The sequence below is a fragment of the Patagioenas fasciata genome, chromosome 4, assembly GCF_037038585.1.
Source record: "Patagioenas fasciata isolate bPatFas1 chromosome 4, bPatFas1.hap1, whole genome shotgun sequence".
NCBI lineage: Eukaryota > Metazoa > Chordata > Aves > Columbiformes > Columbidae > Patagioenas > Patagioenas fasciata.
In genome coordinates, this window is record NC_092523.1 from 28583918 (window position 1) to 28605665 (window position 21748).

General features: G+C 40.7%; 1 protein-coding gene across 1 annotated transcript; it reads right to left on the reverse strand.

Moving 5' to 3' along the window:
- Positions 1–271: 271 nt before the first annotated feature.
- On the reverse strand, positions 272–21721 carry OCIAD2 (OCIA domain containing 2). Its single transcript, XM_071807482.1, has 8 exons — positions 21479–21721; positions 12936–13071; positions 10325–10418; positions 9427–9480; positions 7317–7364; positions 6238–6343; positions 4928–5015; positions 272–2484 (listed from the first exon to the last, which is right to left on the reverse strand). Exons 2-7 carry the CDS (start codon positions 12993–12995, stop codon positions 4934–4936), a joined length of 444 nt encoding a protein of 147 aa, XP_071663583.1. The 5' UTR covers positions 12996–13071; positions 21479–21721; the 3' UTR covers positions 272–2484; positions 4928–4933.
- Positions 21722–21748: the final 27 nt, after the last annotated feature.

Consider the following 21748-nt stretch of genomic DNA (forward strand, 5'->3'; position numbering starts at 1 on the left):
AATAATCAGTATGCATTTAAATGTTCCTTTCTGCATCATGCAGCACAACTGCTAATACCCCAACACCTGATTTCTTCTGGAAATTCTCCTGTGAACTAGAAGGCGCTTTTTTGTATTTCTTCGTGAAATCTTAAGAAGCTTAAAAGTTTAATTAAGTCCTATAAACCATCCAATTCTAAAAAATCCAGCATCTGTCTGACTCCGCCCCTAGAACACACATCCAGCCACCAGGAATATTCCAACACGCCTGTAAGTCACAGCACAATGAAAGTCAGTTGACTCCAATTTTATTAAATTAGGTAACATGGTACAGAATGTGTTGTGAGTCTTCCCTGTCCTTTCACAGCTGGTGCTTTTGGGAGAGACAGTTAACTTAAATTTTACATTATTTAAAAATGTTTAAGTTATATTTAAGAAATATAACAACATCATTACTACCACATGATAAAGGTTTGTAGCCCAGGGTGTACATTTGACTAGACTGTTGGTTTAGGAATGCAGGAGAAATTGTATTTTAACAAAATTAAATAACAACCTTGCCAAAACATACCTGTTATTCCTCAAATCAAGGAGTATTACGTGGAGCCTAACACCTGTCAGGCTTATAAGTTATTTGGCCATAAATCCTCCAAAGTACAGGAAAATGCTTTTAAAGATGCTCTAAAGAACGGCTTGCCCATAAGCTGTGCTTATTTGTCCTTTGTTATGCACAAATTTAGTGTTAGTACAGCTTAGATTCACAAACAACCTTTTTTTCACAACAGTATCACAGTAACTCATGATCTCAGATGCACACAATTAGCTAAGCACAGTATTGCCTCTTGCAAAGTATGGAAAAAATTAGGAAAAAGAAAAAGATACGATAATTTTTTTATACCAGCACATTTATTACAGGTAAGTAATAGGAAGCCTGAACAAAATCACATTTAAAGCAAAGTTAAGCAGCTAAGTGGTAACCTCAGGAGGTAACACTGACCACAAGAAAAACCTCTGTGGGTCTGACATAAAGGGTTCTGTCACACACATGGTTCTCCTCAGCACCACATGGATGTGATGACCTGCCCCAGACAGCCCAGGTGTGACTAACCCTGGTGCACGTGGTTGTTGTTACCTTGAGAGCAGGTGTCAGGTGAAGGGAAAGTAGCTAAGACATAGCACCACACAAACACACCTGTGATAATGATGTTATATTCAAAAGGAGGCTGACTTCTCCGTGGCTGTGTAACCCTCCTGCCTTGTAGCCCCTGCTGAAGGTTGCCCTGCCTGGACATCAAGCATCAGCTCTGATTCTGCACAGCTCAGACTGCTGATAAACAGCTGTGGAAATGGTCTGCAGAAAGATAAAATCTGTAAAATTAAAGCCCCTGTTGAGACAGTGGTTCTCAGTAGCTCCAGAATTTAAGAGGGCAAACACCGGCTTGGAAAGGTATAAAATCTTAAAGGAAAAAAACAAGGTAGTTAGTCTCACCCTTCTCCTCCAGCCTAGCTAGGAAAGCCTCTCCAAATGCCTTATTGAGGTGGTGTACATTTAGCCTAACAGCTTCTTTAACCCAGGATGTCTTTTGTGTGTAGTAACCAACCAATAGTTACTTTGTACTTCTACATTTTACCTATCCTGCCTGCAGAACCTCTTTGTGCCCAGGTAAATATGCCCAAAGAAGCCGGTTCAAAGAGGGGGGCTAACAGTAGGCAGAGTATAAAAGCAAACAAAAAGCCCCCGCAAAAAACAGACTCCATTGAAGGCAGTGAAGCCCAAATTTTTCAGTAGCTGTATGCTTGCTTTCCATGTGAACACCATCACTGTGTTCAGGGGAAGCATCTGCTTTTGATTTCCTGAGATACTTCATGGAAGTCTGCATGTCATGCTGTTCATAAAGAGAATGGGCCACCTAGCTTTTTCTCAATACGTACTGTATCTTCTTGTCCATTATGAATGTGGCATGTGCTTTTGATAACCCTGACAACGTGGACTTCTATGTAAACCCGGCCTATCAAAAGTTGGCTTAGCACAGTAACTGCAGTGTGACAACACCATAATGGACTTCTAGCTTTGTGCTCCTAAAACAGTCCATAAACAATGAGGCAGCACACAGATGGAATAGCTGCCTAACTCTGCAAAGTCATTTAAACATCCTTGCAGTCTTTCATTTTGACATGGAAGACAAACATTCCAGTGTATGCCTTTTGCCTTGCTACACAAAGTATTGCCAGCACCCAACTACAATAGACAAATTTATTTTTTCAGCACTAAGAGCTAAATTGCACTGAAGGGATGAAAATAAACCAAAACATGCTGAGAAGAAAGAAGAGGAAAGGAGTGCATTACAAGAAATTGGTATTTACTATGAACAGAACTAAGTAACATTATGCAACTACTTCAAATAAGCAGATTTACACCAACCCAAAGTAATTATTTCTTCTTTACAGAACAAAACCTTGAACGAAGAAGCTGATCCGTAAGATTTTTTATCATCTTCACCGCATCTGTAAATGCAATGAAAGGACCTGTTATTTAGCTGAGTGGCACCTTGTTTTCGATTTGAAATGTGCAGCTTCTTGGTGATTTCTCTGAGAGCTTTGCAAAGCCCCTGAGGATAAAAGACATTACCTTTGGACTCATAAACATCAGTATAATTTTATCTGGGTGGTCCTCCTGGGCAATGCCAGATCTGGCAATGTATGCTTGGCATGGATAGTGGTGAGATGCACTCAGTAGGGTCTCTGTACATTTTTAGAGCGTATCATGCTAAATGAATAATTTTTATTAAAACATAAAAGAGGTTATGAGGTTATTATTTTCACTGCTTAACAACACAGAAAACAACACAATGCTTACAGTATTTGTTTTCCTATGTTTCTAAAACCTGGCCATCAAAACTGACTTCTGGCTAATTCCAAATATCACACTGGTCTGAATATAAAGGCTTTTTCTTTCCAGCAATTAAAATTTGAAAGAAATACACTTGTCTTCCATTTGTTTTTAGACTATATTTCTGACTAAGCTTTTTAGCCCTTCCAGAAAACAAACAGGACCTAAGTGGCTGGTAGAAAGCGCAGCAATCAAGGTCTTTGATGAACAAGTGAGCTGGAACAGGGAAGAGGTTCCACAGCAGAAATTCCAGGACATGCCGCAGGAGGCAAAACACCAGAAGGGCCTGTGGCACCCTGCATTCTCCCCTTCAGACAGCTACGAGACTCCTTAGTATTTGGGACAATTTGGAATTTATTTAAAAGTGAATTGGTATTTATACACCAGAAAAAATATTGTCATCTCACAGAGGAAGGCTGAAAAAGGGAATGTGTTTGTACTTAAGGTTCAGCAAGCTCCAGTTCTGACAAACAGTGGAGGTAAATCCCACCATCGACATTTGATTCCATGACACAGGTAATTGCTAGTAAGTGACCATCCTCAATTAAATATGCTTTGGAGTCCTTATTTGAACAGGTGAGGATACTGGCCTACATAAGGAAACACTTATTTAAGAGAAAATCTTTAAAAGCACTTAATTAGTACAGCAATGAAAGGGCATCATTAAGATCACAACTGCTAATGGATTTAGGGTGTCATTCACTCACAGCCATCAAAGCTTGGCTCACTGCCTCCTTCCTGCTGGCACTAGCAAGTTACCCTTCAGAAAGGCTGGATTTCCCCCGTCCCGCTTTCCTCAGGGGTCTGGTACTCAGCCAGAGCAGCAAGATCACCTGGAGGGCCACAGTGCTTCATGAAGATCTGCTGCCCATTTTGGCAGCTACCCTTTTAGGCGAGCCTAACCCAAAGTGTGTTTTCTGCTAGTGGCTGAGCACTTGCAGCTCCTGATATAAAATCCTCAAGTGGTGACAAAGTTGATCAGAACCGGGAATTTATTCTAATGGCTTCTTTCAGGACAACCCTTACTGCCATAATGTATTGTTGCATCATAAAAATCCACGCAAATCCGTCTTCTGGGTAAGCAAACAGGTTCTGCTAGGATATCCCCCCTTGTAGACTGTCTGCAGCCATGCACTTCAGAGCAAGAAAGGGACCATTATCAGTATCTGTGTTTAAATTCCAACATACTATACGCCAAAGAGACTCAATCCAAGAATTTCTGCATCAGGGTTTTGTTCCAAGCTACAGTCTGAGCCACAACAAACTCACAGGGCAGGATTTCAAACAGGCCCTTTGCTCCCCTCTCTTGCAGGCAGCCAAGCTATTTGCAAACACTTTCACACATTCTCCTGCCTGGGAGAAATGTAGGCCACAGCTTACCACAAGCAGAATGTGTGAAAATGCTTTCTAAAAGCCCAGCTGCTGGCCTGTTTTTCACAAAGAGTGAAAGTGCTTTTAAATACCCTCTGCCTTCCACCCTGTAAAATCTCCTTTTTCGCGAAGGGGACTTTCCCCTTTTTGGAGTGAAAACATCCCACAGTCTGTCGCCCCTGCCCCGGCTTCAGCACCACTCCTGTGCTGCCCTCGCCAAGGCTCTGGCCAAACCACAGCACTGGATGAACCTGTCCCTCCCCAATAAACAAACAAACCCACCCCCTAATGTGTCTGCTTTTAGATTCTCGATATTTTGGTGTATTTTTAAATATCAACACTATCTATAATTATTTTATTAAGTAAAAAAGTTGGAAATTTAGAAGAGTTAGATTTGTTTTCACACAAGTAGTCAATCCAAATTAATTCCAATTGGGTGAATAAACAATACTCTGCTACAGCTACAGCAGAAATTTCTAAGAAATGCGGGATTTAAAACTAGCATAAAGGTATATAAAATAAAAATGAAGAAACAAACCGAACTACAAACTACAGATAAAGAATATTTCCTTGAATAATGCTCAGATTTTAATCCATCATTAAAATCCATGTTTTTCACAGGTTTCAAACACAAACACCACTTAACATGGAAAATAAAATGAGAATTTATATTTCAAGGTTGCCTACCTGGGACTAAGATGCTGAAGGAACTGAACCTTCTTTGTTATTTGATCTCTGTTTTGCTTCACATTCTTTGCAAGTATGATGACAATGCCTAGAATATTGAAAGCAGAAAAAATGGGCAAGAATTTTGCTGGATTTCTTTTAGTACCACCATATAGCATGCTGGCAAACGTTCTTTAAGAAGTAATCTCTTGTCTATGTTCTCCAATTATTGTAACTGCTTTCTGGGACATAAACTGCAGAAAATGAAATCTAAATAGCTCAATCAATAAACCACCATTAATCATTATTCTTAACGACCATTTCCTGCAATCACCAGAATAGAATAGGATTTTCTAAAACAGAAAAGACAGTTCTTACCATTGTACCTATTAATAATGAGCAAACAGAGTTAGGAGCAAGGTGTATAATACAAGCGAGTGACAAACAGCCACTTTGTGTAACACCAAGTGAGGAAAGTAATAGCTTTGTTATGCGGGGGAAGAATAGAAACAGAGAGAGATGTGAATAATGAAGAACCTTCCCATTATCAGTCAGGCATTTTCATGGGTGTAAGAGCTCACATTGGTCTGGAGGAAAGATGTGGAAAGACAGAGGAGAATGATTTTGTGGGAAGGATTTTTGGAAATGTGTCTTGCATGTGAAAGGTGCACATGAGAAGCCATACTGGTAATTAAAAGTGAAGAGTATGATTTGACAGGAAAAAGTACTTTATATGAAGTTTAGAAAACAAGGACTAAAACATGCAGGTGACAGGAGGCAACGACTGAGATCTATTGTATGGTTAGAGTTGCAAGGTGGAAAAAATCCCCTTGCAGTTTGTGCTCTTCATGGCTTGGCATAACAGTACGAGGTTGGGCAAAGCCACAGAGGAGGAGGCTGGGATGTGAGTTGAGACAGAAATCGTTGTTAAAATATGGGGATAGTGTAAAAACAAATCTGCAGTACATTTGGCTGGATGTATGGTACAATGGAGGACTGAAAGGGCTGAGCAGTAACATAGAAGATTGTGAGACACTCAGAAGCACAATACTAGATGAAAAGAGAACTAGTAACTATTGTTCCATCACACTTAAAAGTATGATAATTTTATTTAAATAATGGATTTCCTAATGACAGATATTACACTGTGTTTAATTAGCATTTTCTGAGGAATATTTAGTGGTTTCTAATACTGTCATATATAGGCTAAGAATATGAGTAGTAACTCATGACCTGATCACAAAATTTAAGTTCATAGTTCTGCTGTGTGTTATTTTTACTATTGTAAAGACAATTTTGATCTAGGATTAATGCTTTAAATAAGCACAAACCTTTTTTGTTGCGGACCAAATGGTACAATACCAATTTTCTGGAACTTTTTTCTGCATTCTCCTATGTATGACATCTTTCCAATGGCAAAACCTAAGACACCAGCAACTATAAAGACAGATAACAAAACATTGTCAATACAAGAGCCTAAATCAAGAGTCTTGGCTCCATACTAATCGTATGACAAATTGTATGTAGCATATCTTCTCAAAACATGTCACAAACACATGTGAAGTTACACAGGATTACAGGGATGATTTCAATAACTACTGAAAACCAGCCACATATTGTGAGACATAGCAACTGCAGGAAAAAGATACTGCATTCAACTGGGATGATAAGATTTCAGATTTGGAGGAGGAGATTATGGAGAAAGCCCACAGCAAAATTAAATCACAATGCCAGCACTGATTTCTCTTGCCCTTTTATGTGCACCATGGTATTTCTGATGATTGCACTTTTAACACTTATCTTCTCAGGGATTTTGGGAAGCTTGACCATCAGTCTGCCACACTATCATACTGAGGCTTTCACTCATTATAGGGTCAGAAAAAAAATATTATTTCAACATTCTCCATTTTCTCTTGAACTTCTTCTGAAGAAGGAATCAACTTAAATTCTTGCAATTTAAGAGCCATACTTCTGTACAGTTTCTGTGCTTTTATTTGGTTTCTTTATCAACATGGTCATGAACTGGACAGTTAAGATAAATCAAATGAACATATGAAAAGGAAGATACTATTTTATATATACTGTGATGGGCCCTTGATACCATAAACTATGTGATTTGCTAAGCATGGCTGATCAATAAGGTTGACATTATTTATAAAACAAAGGTGAGACTCGATTTTTTTACCAGTTCCAGAGAATATATTAAATAAACATAAGCTGCTTTATGTTAAAAGAACCTTATTTCATACATTTATCTTTAAACACAGCAGAATTCTGATTTCCTAAAGCACTGCAGTACATCTCATAAATTCCAAAAACAGAAAGAAAGAGATTCAAAGACATGCATCTAAAGTCTGCAGATTGCCTGTAAATAACCCTTCTTTTCCTTTTAGAATAGGGTACAACTTACTTGCCATCTTAGGTAATGCACCAAATCTTGGGCTTGCTGAGAAAATGCCTAAAATAAAAGGGAATATTAAGAAAGCTTGAGGAACTCACCAGCACTCAAAACCAAGACAGTATTTTTTCTACAAGCTTTTGCATTTCTGAAGGTGAACACTGTACAAAAACCATAAAAGTTCATTAACTCAAGGCACTTTCTATTCCACTAGTTCTTAGTGAATCTGGTTTTGGGCAGTCCTAAGCCATAGGAGAAAAGCCTGGACTTTGCAGGATTCAGTTCAGGGGTTCTGAGTGTAAATCCACATGAAAGCAGCACAGCTGCCACTGGTGACACCCACGGCACTGCAGGCCCAAACTATTCTTCAGTATTTTTCTGTGGCTATTGATTAAACTCCTGTTAAACTACACCACTGGTATCCAGCCTCCTCCTCTGGAGATGAGAGAGCAAACATTTTGGCCTTTAACAGGAGAATATAGTGTGCTGAACAAGAAAACCAAAATGTTATCTTTAGCCAAAATCTGCCTTCCCAGAGTTAACACCAGCAGGTGGAACCAGTACCCTGCGAGCACGTGTCTGTGGCAGAGGAGCACTATGCTGCAGAAGAAGGCTCCGCATAGCAAGATGAGCACGGCGAAGGGAGCACTGTTTGCACCATTACATGCATTCAGTGTGAATGACGGGCAGAAGCTCCAGCTTCTTCCAGAGCCCATGTACTGTGCAGTGAGCAGAGAGTTCAGACAGAACAGCACTCTGTCTATGCTAATGGCAAGGGCCTTTGCCTACTGGCATCTATGCAATTTTACAACGGGGAGGGAGGAAGAAAATTGGTTTTGTTCCTAAGCAGCCCCCCCTTCTTCCAAGGGTTGACTCACAGCAATTATTATTTAATACGGGCATTTGTTATTTCACAGATGACAAGAAACGTCCAAGTGCAATGGAGAGAAACTGAGAAGAGTACCCAGTGCCAGAGGGTGGGATGTGAGCTACTGAAACCCTGCCCGGTGCCCTTCCTACCATTGCTCGCCCTTTTCCAACTGTGAAATCCTTTGCTGTCTCTCACACACTCTCCTGTGCTCCTTCCCTCCACATCTGCCTACAAGCTCCTACATCAAGGATGCAAAAGGGAACCCACACCAGCCTCTTGAGGTATAGCACACCTTTTAGGTTTTCTACTATAGTCCTCCTGATCATCTTAGTAGGAAAAAAAAATTGATGAGGAGGAAATCTGGTAATAGCTGCTTGAACAAAACAAGGGGCTCGCAACCATACGCAGTGAGAAAAGGCTGAGCCATTTCCACCTCCTCCATTTGCTGTCTCCCATCACCCACCTCTTATAGCCCCAGAATTCTTTTCTGCTTCTTGCTTCAGGTCCTTTGATTTTTCTCTTCTCCTACCCGCCCTTGCTGTAACTGGCTGCTGCTGCCAGCTGAAGGACTGTCTGATTTGCTCCTGTGGGACACTACCATCTTAGCGGTCTTCAGGGTGGATGCCTTTCACTCTTTACCCAAAACACAACCTCAGCCTCATTATTAAGGACCCTCAGAAGGGAAACTCCACATTGCAAAGTGCAATGTGGAGAACCAGGCTCATCCACCACATAAACAGAATACAATTCTCTTTTGTGTTAGCCTGCAGATTGCAAGACATCTCTATGAAAAGCTCTCTGTCTCCTCACTTGGCAGCGTTCCTTGTCTCTTTGCACCAAAGCTGCATTCATACTGAGACGTGGTCACTGTGAAAACATTGCCAGCATTTTTTCAAATAAACCAAGAGAGCTACAGTACCTGATGCTGATGCCCCTGCTCAGGTTGTATGATGCTCTGCCTTACAAGCAGCCCCAGTGAAGACTCTACTCAAAGACATGTGACCGTGGTGACAGAATCCAGTCAGCCACCACTCTTTAAATCCATTAATTCTCTTTTCAGTTCATGTTATTTTAAAAGAATGACTGTGGCAATGGATACATAAGGATCAAATCATTATAACAATGATAGTGATGAGTGAGAGAAATATTGATCTTGAAAAACACCAGGCTTTAGGGAAACTTGCATTTCAGTAGTAATTCCAGAGTCTCAACTTCATAATTTGGGACCATCCTGTATTTTTTTATTTTTACCTTTTGAGATTAGCCCCTGGGTGACAAGCATGCTCCCAAGAGACAGAGGAAGAGCTGTAAAAATAAAAAGTAGTACCTGGTATTAGCCAGAATTTTTTACCTATTTGTTAAACACATTACTCTTTTTTATGTTAGATGTTTTATATGTTTATAATGTTGAATGCATTACTCATCTTCTGAACATTAACTTTGCATATTGTCTTAATCACCTACTCCATCTGCTCATTCAGATTATTATCTCTTCAAAGTGAGGATGTGCTCACACAGCAACAGACATCAGATGTGCTGTAGCATCTGGAGCTAATGAATTATATACATTTATTAAACAACAGCTTCCATAATCTGAATATCTCCTCTCATCCTGCAACACTAATAATGACAGCAGCTCCAATTAAATGCTGAAACCCTTCTCAACCTTCTTCTTTCAGAAAATGTCTGATTTTGGAAGAGATTGATGTGATGGACTTGAAAGGCACTAGAACACTGAGTAAGTGATCTTTTAGACATCCTAACAGCTAAAGAATTTCACAAAACCAAGACATATAGCCATGCCTGCCTTTCATTGAAAGGCAAGAATAAGTATGTAATAAACTAAAACAATACTAAGGTTGTTTTAATAATGGATTTCAAGACTAGAACAAGAACTAGAACTAGAAAACTAGATTGTTAAATTAAGTTCGTATTAACAAAGCGCTTAATTCTGCCTTTACCTACAATTCAATTAACCCTATAATAACATATTGCTCAACTTAAAATAAGGTGACAGAGTTAACCCACAATAATATTTCAACAAAACCCAATGTATTACAATAAACAACACAGCATTTTGCAGCCAGTTTTGCATAATCATATCAAGAAGTCATTCTCAGTGTGATACAAACAAGTTTGGATCACTTACCTCTGTACCAGAAACTTTCCTTTTTGCATTCTTTACGGATCCTTGCAACTGCTCCAGAATCATTAGTATGTGAGATCGGACAATAGAACATTGGCTGAAAGGATAAACCTGGGCTAGCTTATTGAAGTTAATCTCACAAAAAGAAAACAAATCAATTAAAGAAATTATTTAAAACCAAATAAAATACAATGCAAAAAACCACAACCAAACAAGCAAAATTCCTTCTTCTGTTGATAGCAGTGTTACGAAATACTCGATGCCCCGATAGAGAAAGAACTACAAAGGTCTTAAGTTAAAACCACTCATCTTTTTAGTCTGTACTTTCCTAAAACAGTTCAGCTGCTGCTTACCCCAAAAGTATATTGCTTTATTTCTGTCAGCCATTTCATTCTCGTGAGCTACATAAGCTTTCTGCAAAATAAATGTCAGGAAATAAAGGCAGAGTGGTAGCTTCTAAAAATGAAGTTCTGCCCCTTACAGAGGTCAAGTTAAACTCATTAAGGGCAGATCTTGCAAGTATCCAGAAGAGGGTCACCATAAACGCTGTTGGATTCCCCCAAGTAGCCTAACTTTCTCTCTAAGCAGTTTAAATATATTCACGACATTAACTGAACTCAACCATACTGGCTTCACCTTCATAATAATTAGCTTGTAGACAGGCTTCTTTTAGGCTAATGGTAGCTCTTTTTTTTTTTTTTTTCCATTTTGACTGTGAAGAAAAAAAGACAGTAGTCTCTCTTGCATTCTGCTATCCAGGGTATTGACACGATTATAAACAGATTATTTTTCTTCCTTTAAGAGACAACTGTTATCAGTGTTAGCATTTGTGGTCTCATTATTGGACATATGAAATATACAGGTGTGCTGGTTTTGACTGGGAAAGAGTTTATTTTCTTCATAGTAGCTGGCATGGTGCTGCGTTTCGGATTTGTGATCAAACCAGTGTTGATGACACAGGGATGTTTTAGTTATTGGTGAATTGTGCTTGCACCACGTCAAGGCCTTCTCTGTTTCTCAGGCTGCCCGGCCAGCGCAGAGCTGGTGGGGGGGCACAAGAAGTTGGGAGAGGACACAACTGGGACAGCTGGCTGCAAGTTACCCAAGGGGTACCCCACACTATGTGATGTTGTGTTCAGCAATAAAACCCAGGGGAAAGAAGGAATCATCTCAAAGTTAAAATTAATTGAAATGTTCCCATTTTTCTGTAAAAACATAACATCTAAAAACACACTTATTCTTGAAAGCAAAACCAGAATTCATAGAGCAAGTAGTGTCTCGGGAGAAAAAAAAAAAAGCACATTAGTCTATCACAGGATTCTATCTCATTTTATGCCCGACTGATCCATGATTTTGTAACTGTAATAATGAAATACATTTATTGGCTGCAGCCACACATTTCACATTTTAGCTAATTAATATCTCCATCCTCCTTCAAGCACTGGCTCCCACTAAAGTGAATGGCGGTGCTGCTTGGGTAAACCGGAGAGAACTGACTCCACTCCAGGCCCTAGAGAACCGCTCCAAACCGGTTTCACAGCAAGGTCAGAGCAAATACAATAAAATCCAAACAAGCTGAGTGAAAGATAAGGAAATGAGTGTCAGGGCCCTAAGTGCACCGACAGGCTTTGCAACTGTTCTGCCCTTATACACACCCCGCCAGAGCTTTAGCTGCCTGGACTCAAAGTCAGCTCTAGCATGGCACAGTTGTATAACACATTAATAGATTGCTGTGAAAACAGCAAAGCTGGGAGCAAGAAGCTTTGCCCAGTGCCTTTGTTCCTGGGCTCAGGAGCTGCATTTAAGCTCAGGCCCTCACCTTAGCTGTGTGGCAGGTATGCCTGTACCTGGCCTCTTACCACAATGATCCCTACCGACCCTCGCTAACTTGACGTCCTGGCGGACCATCAGACTGGCCTTATTCCTATGGACTCGCCCAGCAATCACTGTACTGACTGTTGGCTTAGCCTGGTTAATGTCACTGCATCTGCTCTGCTCCTCTTTTTGCAGTACTGTGGGACTGTTCTCCTTGTCCCTGACACCACAACCCCTGCCTGCCTTGCTGTCACTCATGGCTCCTGGGTCACCTTTCCTTGCACATCAGCCCACTTAAACTGCTCTCTGGCAGTGACTGGAGGCAACAAGGTCAGACCACATTTAAATTCCTTGCGGTTAATTACATGCTTATATCATAAAACGGTAAAATCTGCACCCCTATGGGTAGCAGAGGAGAATGCTCAGCAGCTGTAGAGCTGGAAGGCAGGTTCTTGTGCAGTATTGTTCCTCTCTCCCCTTCTGAATACACACACACACACGTGCACACGTGCAGCTTGACAGGGACAGGTTATACTGGACTAGTACTCAGACACTAGGGCTCTACCAGTTCATAACTAGTTTAACCAGCATAGCATAATTCAGAGCCCACTATCTTAAAACCCAAAAGCTCCTAGCCTCTGAATGTAGTGAATTAGGCAGAATAACACATAGCACTTTCTTCTCTCCATTTATATGGTTAACAGATATCTGTTTCTGTCTTCAGTAAGCATGACCAATGTAAAATCACAGTTATTCACTAGCAGTAGCATCAAAAAAAGAGGGAGGAAAAACAGCTTACCCATCCAGTTTGCTTTAATGGATATGTCTGACTTTCCCGTTGGGTTGTTTCGGAAGACATTGTCTCTTTCCTTGTATTCTGCTGCTGATCTCGGTCAGCAGAAATTGTGTTTCATGCCCAGCTATTTCTCTTTCGCCTAAGGACAAAGGTAAAAAAGCCAAAGTATCATATTGAGACTGTAAGTTCAGTGATAGCATCCAGTTAGCTAATGATTCACAGTTTATAGCACAGCGTATCACTTATTAGCAATACAAAGGTGTTTATTTTTCAAACAGGGAAGTAAGTAAGTATAATTAGATGCTGGATCACGACCAAGCACAACACACCCAATCATAAAGAAATGAGAACAAATGTGAACAAGTAATCTAAAACCTTTCTAATTTTTACTGTACTGCAGATCAAAAACTTGGTTTCTTGAGCATGCTGTCCAGAATCACTGTACTACTGTCCTCATTCCTGTCATTTGAAGCTTTGACTCCACAGGACCCACAATGCAAGCCTACCACAAACCATGTCTGCGTTTCCAATAAATACAATCCAGTTACAAACATGCTTAAAAAAACAAAATCAAAACAAGCAAAAAACAAACTAACCCACTATAAGAATAAATAGATTACAAAGAGTTTTAGAATTGTAGTCTTCCATGCCTGAGAATCACATTGCTAGGGAAAAGCAAGAAGGAATCCCATTTCTTTCTGGAGTAATTCAAATATCTAAACTATGGTTTTTACTTAGCACTTTGCTGCATGGTCTGACACTTTAATTATCAACATACAGGGCACTGCAGCTTTTAAAAAGGTACCTTCTGAGAATGGTGGCACTGAGCAATACTAATGTCACTGTGAAGGACAGAGTTAACAGGAAACATATGCAACAAGTTAATAACCTGAATGCTTTTCTGCATTAATAATATTACTATGTAAACCACTTCCTGTACTTATCTGGGGGTCAGTTACACAGCTATAAAGTTCAAGCAAAGTCTGCTCCATCGACACTAGATATTCAGACACCAATGCTTTTTAAATGATGGAACAGAAGCAACACAACCTCCTCTACCCTTGGTAAAAAGACCCGAGCACTGCATTCACACCAATCTGCACTTTATTCTCAGTCACTCTCAAAAATGACAATGGGATTTGAAAAAAAAAGTTTGAAAATCCACATAATGTTGGGAAAGCCCACAGCTCCTCACTGCCTGACTCACCCTAAGAGCAATTTAATTTTCCATCAGTCTTTTGTCACTTAATGCAAAAAATGAGATAAAATATGAGAAAAAAAGCATAAAACTTTAAACATGTTTACCTCAATCAAAGACAAAGATCTGTTTAAAAAAGCATCACTGGGAAGTACTACTGACTGATATGTTTCCTAACTGCTGCAACAGATTTTACGTGCTCATCTTTTTCATGAGGATAAAAAAGTTGAGTCACTGGCAAAAAACAAATTAACAGAAAAAAAATTTAAAGAGTATAAATTAGGTTATAAAAATTTGCAGCTAGCCATTAACCTCCTGTATTGTCTTCAGCATACATTTCTCCAGAATCATAAATTATTCAACTACACTTCCGCTGCAACATAACAAAGAATCCCCAAAACATGCAGCCCTTTAAGCAGCTTCGTGGTACCCCTCCCACTTGGAATGAAAGCTGAAAGCTATGCTGGCAGGAATGAAGCAGAGAGACAGAGGTGAAGTCATCAAAGTATTATTTAATCTAATTATTAATATTAGTACGTAGCACACATGCTGCCTCCTGAGGACATAAAAGGGTTCACATACTTTGGGGCATTGTGTCTTGGAATGACAACCGTCATCCCAAAAAATAACTTTATTTGCACTGACCTATTGAAGGAACATATTTTTTACTTTAACACTGATTGCTGTTTTCTCAACCTATGTAACTGTTAGTGTAACAGTTAACTGTATATTTTCTTAGCTGCCTTTGGAAGAATTCCTCAATTATGTTATTCTGTTTAACTGAAATACCTATACATACAATCAATGTGGTTTGCAAGGATCAAATATTCAAAAATCTTCTTCCTATTCTACAAGAACTGTTCTGCATCACTTACTTATTTACAGAAGAAAAGGCTTATACAAGACTCCTGAAAGATCTCATGGTTTTGATTTGTCTAAGGGGTTGATAAGGAACCAACAGGCAAGAAGATAGCTAAGTTTTTAGTATGTGAAAATTACCAACTTCGTATGTTATTTCCAATAAGAAGCCTCCTTCCAAATAGGAATGGTGACCTTATAATTTCTAAGATTACTTGGGGAAGAAGGTGGGAGCCAAATCAGCACGTCATAGCTGGTATATACAGTTGACTGTGATCTACAGTGGAGATACTGTGCGTTTGCCCAGGGCAGGTGTGACTGAAGTACCATGATCCATATGAACCCTAAAACAACTCCTTAGGACTTTGGAGAGGTCCTTCGAGAACTGAATGTCCACTATGAGGAAGAGGGGAAGGCTCGCTAAGATGTTTCACACCTATATTCTGAGCTGTTGCTTTATTTTAAATCCAGGCTCTTATTTCGCAGTAGAGTCAGCAGAGCAGCTGCACCAGGTGTTGGCTGAAAGCTCCTCACCAACAGCTGGGTGGACACCACCTGCTCAGACACCTGCTGACAGTCCGTCACCCAGCGACAACAGCGTGTTACTTCGCGCTCGCTGCTTGCTCTAATGACTAACGATGTGGCTGGGGCCATGCAAAACGCCGGGAGCTTTGCGTTTTGTAGGAGGGGAGAGTGGCTGAGGGGACACTCCCCATGAACCGCCGCCTGCCCCCGTGTCCCGGGCCGGCCGCCGAGAGCTGCGCCAGCCCCGGTCTTCCTACCGACAAAAATACCCGGCCCCGCGGAGCTCAGCCCCTCCGGCACGGAAAGGAGGGACCGACGCTCCCCGGGCGCGGCGCGGAAGGTGACTGGCGGCGGGCCAAGTCGCCGGGCAGCGCTCACCCTGCCGGGCCCCGGAGGAAAGGGACGGCCCAGCCCATCAGCGGCGGGGCCCGCACTGCCCAGCCCCGGCAGGCCGTGAAGAGCGGGAGCCTGGCCGCACCACAGCGCTGGCAGGGGGGGCACCTGTTCTGTCCCACCGCTCCAGCCCTCGAGGGCGGAGCTGCTGCCGGGGCCGGGTGTCCGCCCGCTGCCCCCACCACGGGGCTCCACCGCCACCTCCTGGCGGCTGGCGACAGGGCCGGGGGTCAGCCAGCCCGGAGCGGCCCGGCAGCGAAGGCGAAAGGCCGCCCTGGCCGGGGGAGGGTGCGGCAGCACCGGGCAGCTCCCCTCACCCCCTGGCTTCCCGGTCCCACGCGTGTCTGTCACGAATTGAGCAGTTCACAGCTCCTAGTGGGCTGTTCCGGGAGAAAAACAAACAGCGAACGTGCTAAGCAGGCTCCTTCTGGGTTCTCTTATTGCCCCCAAAACATTCATAATATTGGTTTTCAGGTTAACAGTCACCTAACAGTGTATGACATTCGGTGCTGGTTGGGTGTCCTACTAACTGAAAGAAAAATATTTTGTAGAACCACAGAACGGGTGGGGTTGGAAGGGACCTCTGGAGATCATCTATTCCAACCCACCTGCTATAGCAGGTTCACCCAGAGCAGATTGCACAGGAATGTGTCCAGAGGAGACTCCACGGCCCCTCCGAGCAGCCTGTTCCAGTGCTCTGGTACCCTCAAAGTAAAGAAGTTTCTCCTCATATTCAGATGGAACCTCCTGTTCTTCAGTCTGTGCCCACTGACTCTCATCCTATCACTGGGCACCACTGAAAAGAGTCTGGTCCCATCCTCTTGACACCCACAGAAATGTAAATGAAGTGTAATGGAATAATGTTCTTTAAAAAAGAAGTGACAGATTCAATTTTGATCATTTTGAAATGAAAAAGCACAGCTTACCTACTTTGATTTTAATACTATGATGCCTATGTACACAAATCAATACATTTTGATATCAGTATTACCAAGAAGTAAATAAAAAGTAAATAAATAAGAAAAATACTTTGATCAATCAAAAATAATCTTGCAAGAAAAAATTATTCTGAAAATGTCAGTTCGGGGGGTGGGCGATTGTTCCTCCAGGAATACTGAAAAAAAAAACTTGTGCCACTTTCCCTGAAATGAGAAATGCAATGCCTTTCTTTAATGATAAACTTCATAAAACAAAGCGTGTAAACCTGAGGTTTACTTTTGCATTTCATCTTTACTCTTTTTTTTTTTTTTTTTTTTTAGTGAAACGTAGTTTTCAGTAGGGTATGGTAAATGGTAATATGACACTTTAGTGCTTATCTTGAAATGAACAGCTTGTGAGATCAGCATTATACTTCCTCCTCTTGCATGACCTTGGCATCTCAATTTCATAATGAACATTATATAAGTCATAGTTCATTTTCTTAAGTCCGAAAAGGCTTTTACGTTCCATAAGTCTTGGCTGCTTGAAGCCCCTTTCCCCAGAGTATTCGCTCACTCTTGCCAGCCAAACCAGACCATTGGGCTTTGCTGCTGCAAAATGTGCTCTTCACATGGAGGTTTGGCAGAAATCATGTCCTAAAACAGCTCTCAAAAGTGTACCTATATCTCCTGTAATCCAAGATCTATCCTTGAAATCATATCTAAAAAAAGATTCAATAGACACTGGCTATATGCTATTTTGAAAGCTACAATATACAAGAAAATGCCACATGAGGGGAGTCCCTAATAAGCCATTATTTCTTAATTGTTTCATCTTAAACTGGTCATAAAATGAGAGAACACCGGAATGACAATTTCTTCATGGGGCATATGCATGCCTGGGTATAGTGGTTGCTTGGATTTTTGCACCTTCCTGGGCAAAAGTGTCCATTAAAAAGAGGTTAAGACTTCTTTTTAATTTTAGCTTTAAAGGTAAAGTTGGTTATCACCATTGAATATGTTCCTCAAACACTCTTTGTTCTTGAGATTTACCTGAAAGTACTTCAGACCTATGAAAATGGCGATAAGTTGGTGGACAGAAACCAATAAATGTTATTGCTTCAGAAAAATAAACACAAACCAAAAGAAAGATCTTTAACCCTCCCAGAATAAAATCAAACTTACACATCAAAGAAAAACAAACAAACAAATAAAAGATACCAAGAATAAAATAACCAATCAGCTGCTAAGGATAATAACCAAAATAACCAATCCTGCTAAGGATTTTTCTACTGTCAGAGTAGAAAGAGGTCAAGGATTTGAGACCTCAGAAACTCAGGGAATGTTTACAGGCTCTGGCTTGCTTGTCACAAGAACTTTTAGAAAATGCTGCAGGGTTGCCAGGATCCTGAGGTTCACCACATTCACCAAAGACAAAGCCTTCCCAGTGTGCGTATTTAACAGAAGCACGCCATGTATGCATACAGCACGAGAAGGAGGAACTGTTACCAAGTATGATACATATGGTTTGTTTGTCCATTATAAAATTACAAAGACTGTTAATGGCTTAAAAATTCCCCAAGAAACAAAGACATGGAATAATGGAAGAACAGTGTGGTTACAAAAAATGTATCAGTAATAAAAACACTTAGAACATGGAAAACCACACAAGAATTGCACTGTAGGGCACTGTTCTCATGCTAATGGGAGTAGGAGTTAAGGGTGAGTGAAAAGGCATGAAAAGTCACAGCGGGAAACAGTCAACATACTTCTGAGTAAAACATTAAGCTGTCCTCACTATGTACAAGAAATCATGTAATAGTTTTCTATGTCCTGCCTGATTCTTGGATGTACTTATTTCTATTTTACACTTGGCCTGGCCTATTGTTTAGAAGAAATGAGTGCCTGACAATTATCAGATGTGCAGGGTTTAGGATTTCTGCTTCTCAGCAGGAAGAAGCCAGTTAAATGTCTGCAGAGTTTTCTCTTAGGCTGCACAGCTATATGCATAATTTCTACAGTAAAGACCTGCAACACTAGCTGATTTCAGTGGGGTGACAGGTGCTTAGATCCTGTAATCAGACTTGAGTGTACCTGCCATTTCTAATACATATTGAAATGAATCAAGAGCTATTATATGGAGGACATTAGTGGAATTACTCTGGGGCAATGTTTTCGTACTATGTCCCACAGAACATTTTACTGAACAAGGTCTTCAGCCAGTCTCAACATTTACTTGTCCTATGTGTTAGGGCTAATTTACAAGAGATGAGGTTACACTCCAGCCCAGGTGTAAAAAATGAACAGTATTTTCAGCCAACATACTGTAACCTTGAGAAAAGAACCACCAAATTAATGTTGAGTATGAATATGCATATAGAGTTTTGTGTAACGGGTATAAAGGTAATGATTAAGAAGCTTACACTGTTGTGCAAACAGAATAGACATTTAATGACCTGCAAATCTCTGTTTTCACTGTGACTGTGGCATGTACCTAACTAAACACAACAACCTCAGCTTTCAGAGTTGCTTTCCTAATGCTAATTTGTGCTTGTATTTCTGTGCTTTTATTCTCTGTTTCTTTGGCACTTTCTTTTGCTTCTTAGCTATGCCCATTCAGGCACATCTCTACTGGGCAATAAGCAACGACAACTTCTCCCAGGTGTCTTGACAGTTCTTCTAAATTCCATGTGTTTATTTTGGGTTTCAAAACATGCTGGTATTATAGTCTGACCCCAAATAAAACATTGTTTTTTACAATCACTACCTTTGGAGAGATTTACCCGTGTCAATGCAAATATAATTGTGGGGCTGCAATTTATTTTCTGTTAAATTCAGATAATTTTTTATGTCTGCCTTAGATTATGGGTATATTAAACACTATTCTAAAATGAAGATGCTCCTTTTTCTGTGAGTGGAAACTCCTACTGTAGTATGCGATCTTGGTTTTGCTGCTTCGCCAACATTGTATTCTTGTACAGATCAAATACCACTGCTTTATTTTTTATCAGATACACATGTGGCACTCAAAGAATTAAACAAATATAGTGAAAGCCACTCCTACACATATGTGTAAGAAAGCATCTTGTAAGCCTCGACTTTTGTATTTAAGGCATGTTTGTTTTCATTTCAAAACACACTACACCTGAAAACTCCCTCCTCTTGTGCCCAGATGCTTATCTGTGTGCCAGGTCTATGGAGACAACTAGAATGTAACCTTGTTATGTTTGAAGCCAAACTTGGTGGTTAGTAAGAATCTCAGAGAGCATACCCAGAATGCAATGGCTAAATCTGTCAGGAATTGCATTATGAGTTTAATGGAAGCCACACAAGCAAGTCAGGTTCATTATTCCAGTCGTGTCTAGTTTTACTGGAACTCCACCTCTCAACCATGAAGCAAGATACTGTAGCTACAAAAGTGTTGCAAAATCGTTTAAAATATTTATGGTTGAATACATCCTGTGAGCCTCACACTCCTGCTATGCAGCTACAGAAGCAGCCATGTTCCAAGTTTACTCTCGCCAAGGATCGCATCTTACAAGTTCCATTTGCGTCACACTACAGCAAGATGAAATGGTGTCATCACTTGCGTAATCCTAAACCATAAGTGAACTTGGTGATTAATCTGGGATGGCTTTTCTTAAATGAAGAAAACAAAACATGCCTTTAGTTACATGTAACTTGGAGAAAAGAGAAAGAAAGTCATTAAACCTGTGAGTCTCATTCTTCCTCCCTGAGAGAGGTCGACGTTTCCATCAAAATACTTCAATTATTTCACGGACATTTGAAAAACATATGTGTTCTCAAATACCAATCAAAATTCAACAGAGTTTCTGTAGGTAGCCAAACACCATTATGCTGCAGGGTTAATTAATTACTGGATTGTGAAACTACTGGGACAAACTTGTCCTTAGTACTCTGCCTCTCAAATAATATATTGTGTTAGGAATGTATTGCTACTAATAGGTCATATTTATCAGGTGTCAGGGGTTTACTCCTATGAATGTGGAGTTTCATAGGTGGAAGGGAAAGAAAATGCAGATCATAAGGTTTATTTAGGATGGGGTAGCAGGTTTAACGCAAATGAGAAAATATAGCTGGCAGTTTCATAGGGGGGATGTATAAGGATTGACAAAACTTAAGAAGATGACACATTCCAAGAGCAAAAGGGCTTTTTAGTTCTTAGTTACAAATTCACTTTTCATGCCAAAACCAAAATTCTAAAATTCAGATTTTGCTTATGTAGTCCTTGTGCAAGAACTTGGCAGTTGTGATCATGGTTGGGTTCATATACCTCAATTCTAAAATTAACAAATTAAGCAGCTTAAGTCTCAACACAGGAATCTCAGCAAACAAAATGTTGCTTTTGGAGCTTTTTGCACACAGGATTGCTTATCACAAGTCTTTAGTCTGCTATAAAGCATTATGATGAGCACAGCAACAATCTGAACACCCCCCTCTCAACCCTCTAAAAAGACAGGTAATAGCAGTTAACCAACCATGTATTTATGTAACCAGAGAGTGGGTCAGCTCCTCCGTTTCCCGTCAGTCTGCAGGATGACAACCCTTCGTTTCTGTTTAGCTACTTGGTGTGACTATCCAGTGGATAAACACTCCTTTGCCAACACAGCAGTGAAGAGGCAAGATCTACTTACCCTTCCTGGTCACAGGGCTGTGAAGAATAAACTCCAACACGCCTGGTTTAACTGGATGTCTCTTCACTGCCACCTCCCGACACGCCATCCTCCATAGCTGTGGAGCCATCTCGGCATTGGCTTTGCCACTGTGACCACCTCTGGACTCGATGATCCTTGTGGGTCCCTTCCAACTCAGGACATTCTATGATTCTCTGTGACCGCACAGCCACCGGCGCTGTGTGGCCCTGCTGGGGCTCAGCCGGCTCCCCAGCCACCCTCCATGCTCGG

Bases quoted from the DNA above. Each gene is read 5' to 3' on its own strand.
- OCIAD2 (XM_071807482.1), bottom strand. From the start codon at position 12,995: ATGTCTTCCGAAACAACCCAACGGGAAAGTCAGACATATCCATTAAAG. The intron at 7,365-9,426 runs GTAAAAATAAAA...CTTTTATTTTAG, and splicing joins CCAGGGGCTAATCTCAAAAG to GCATTTTCTCAGCAAGCCCA. The intron at 5,016-6,237 runs GTTTGTGCTTAT...TCAATATTCTAG, and splicing joins TTTGGTCCGCAACAAAAAAG to GCATTGTCATCATACTTGCA.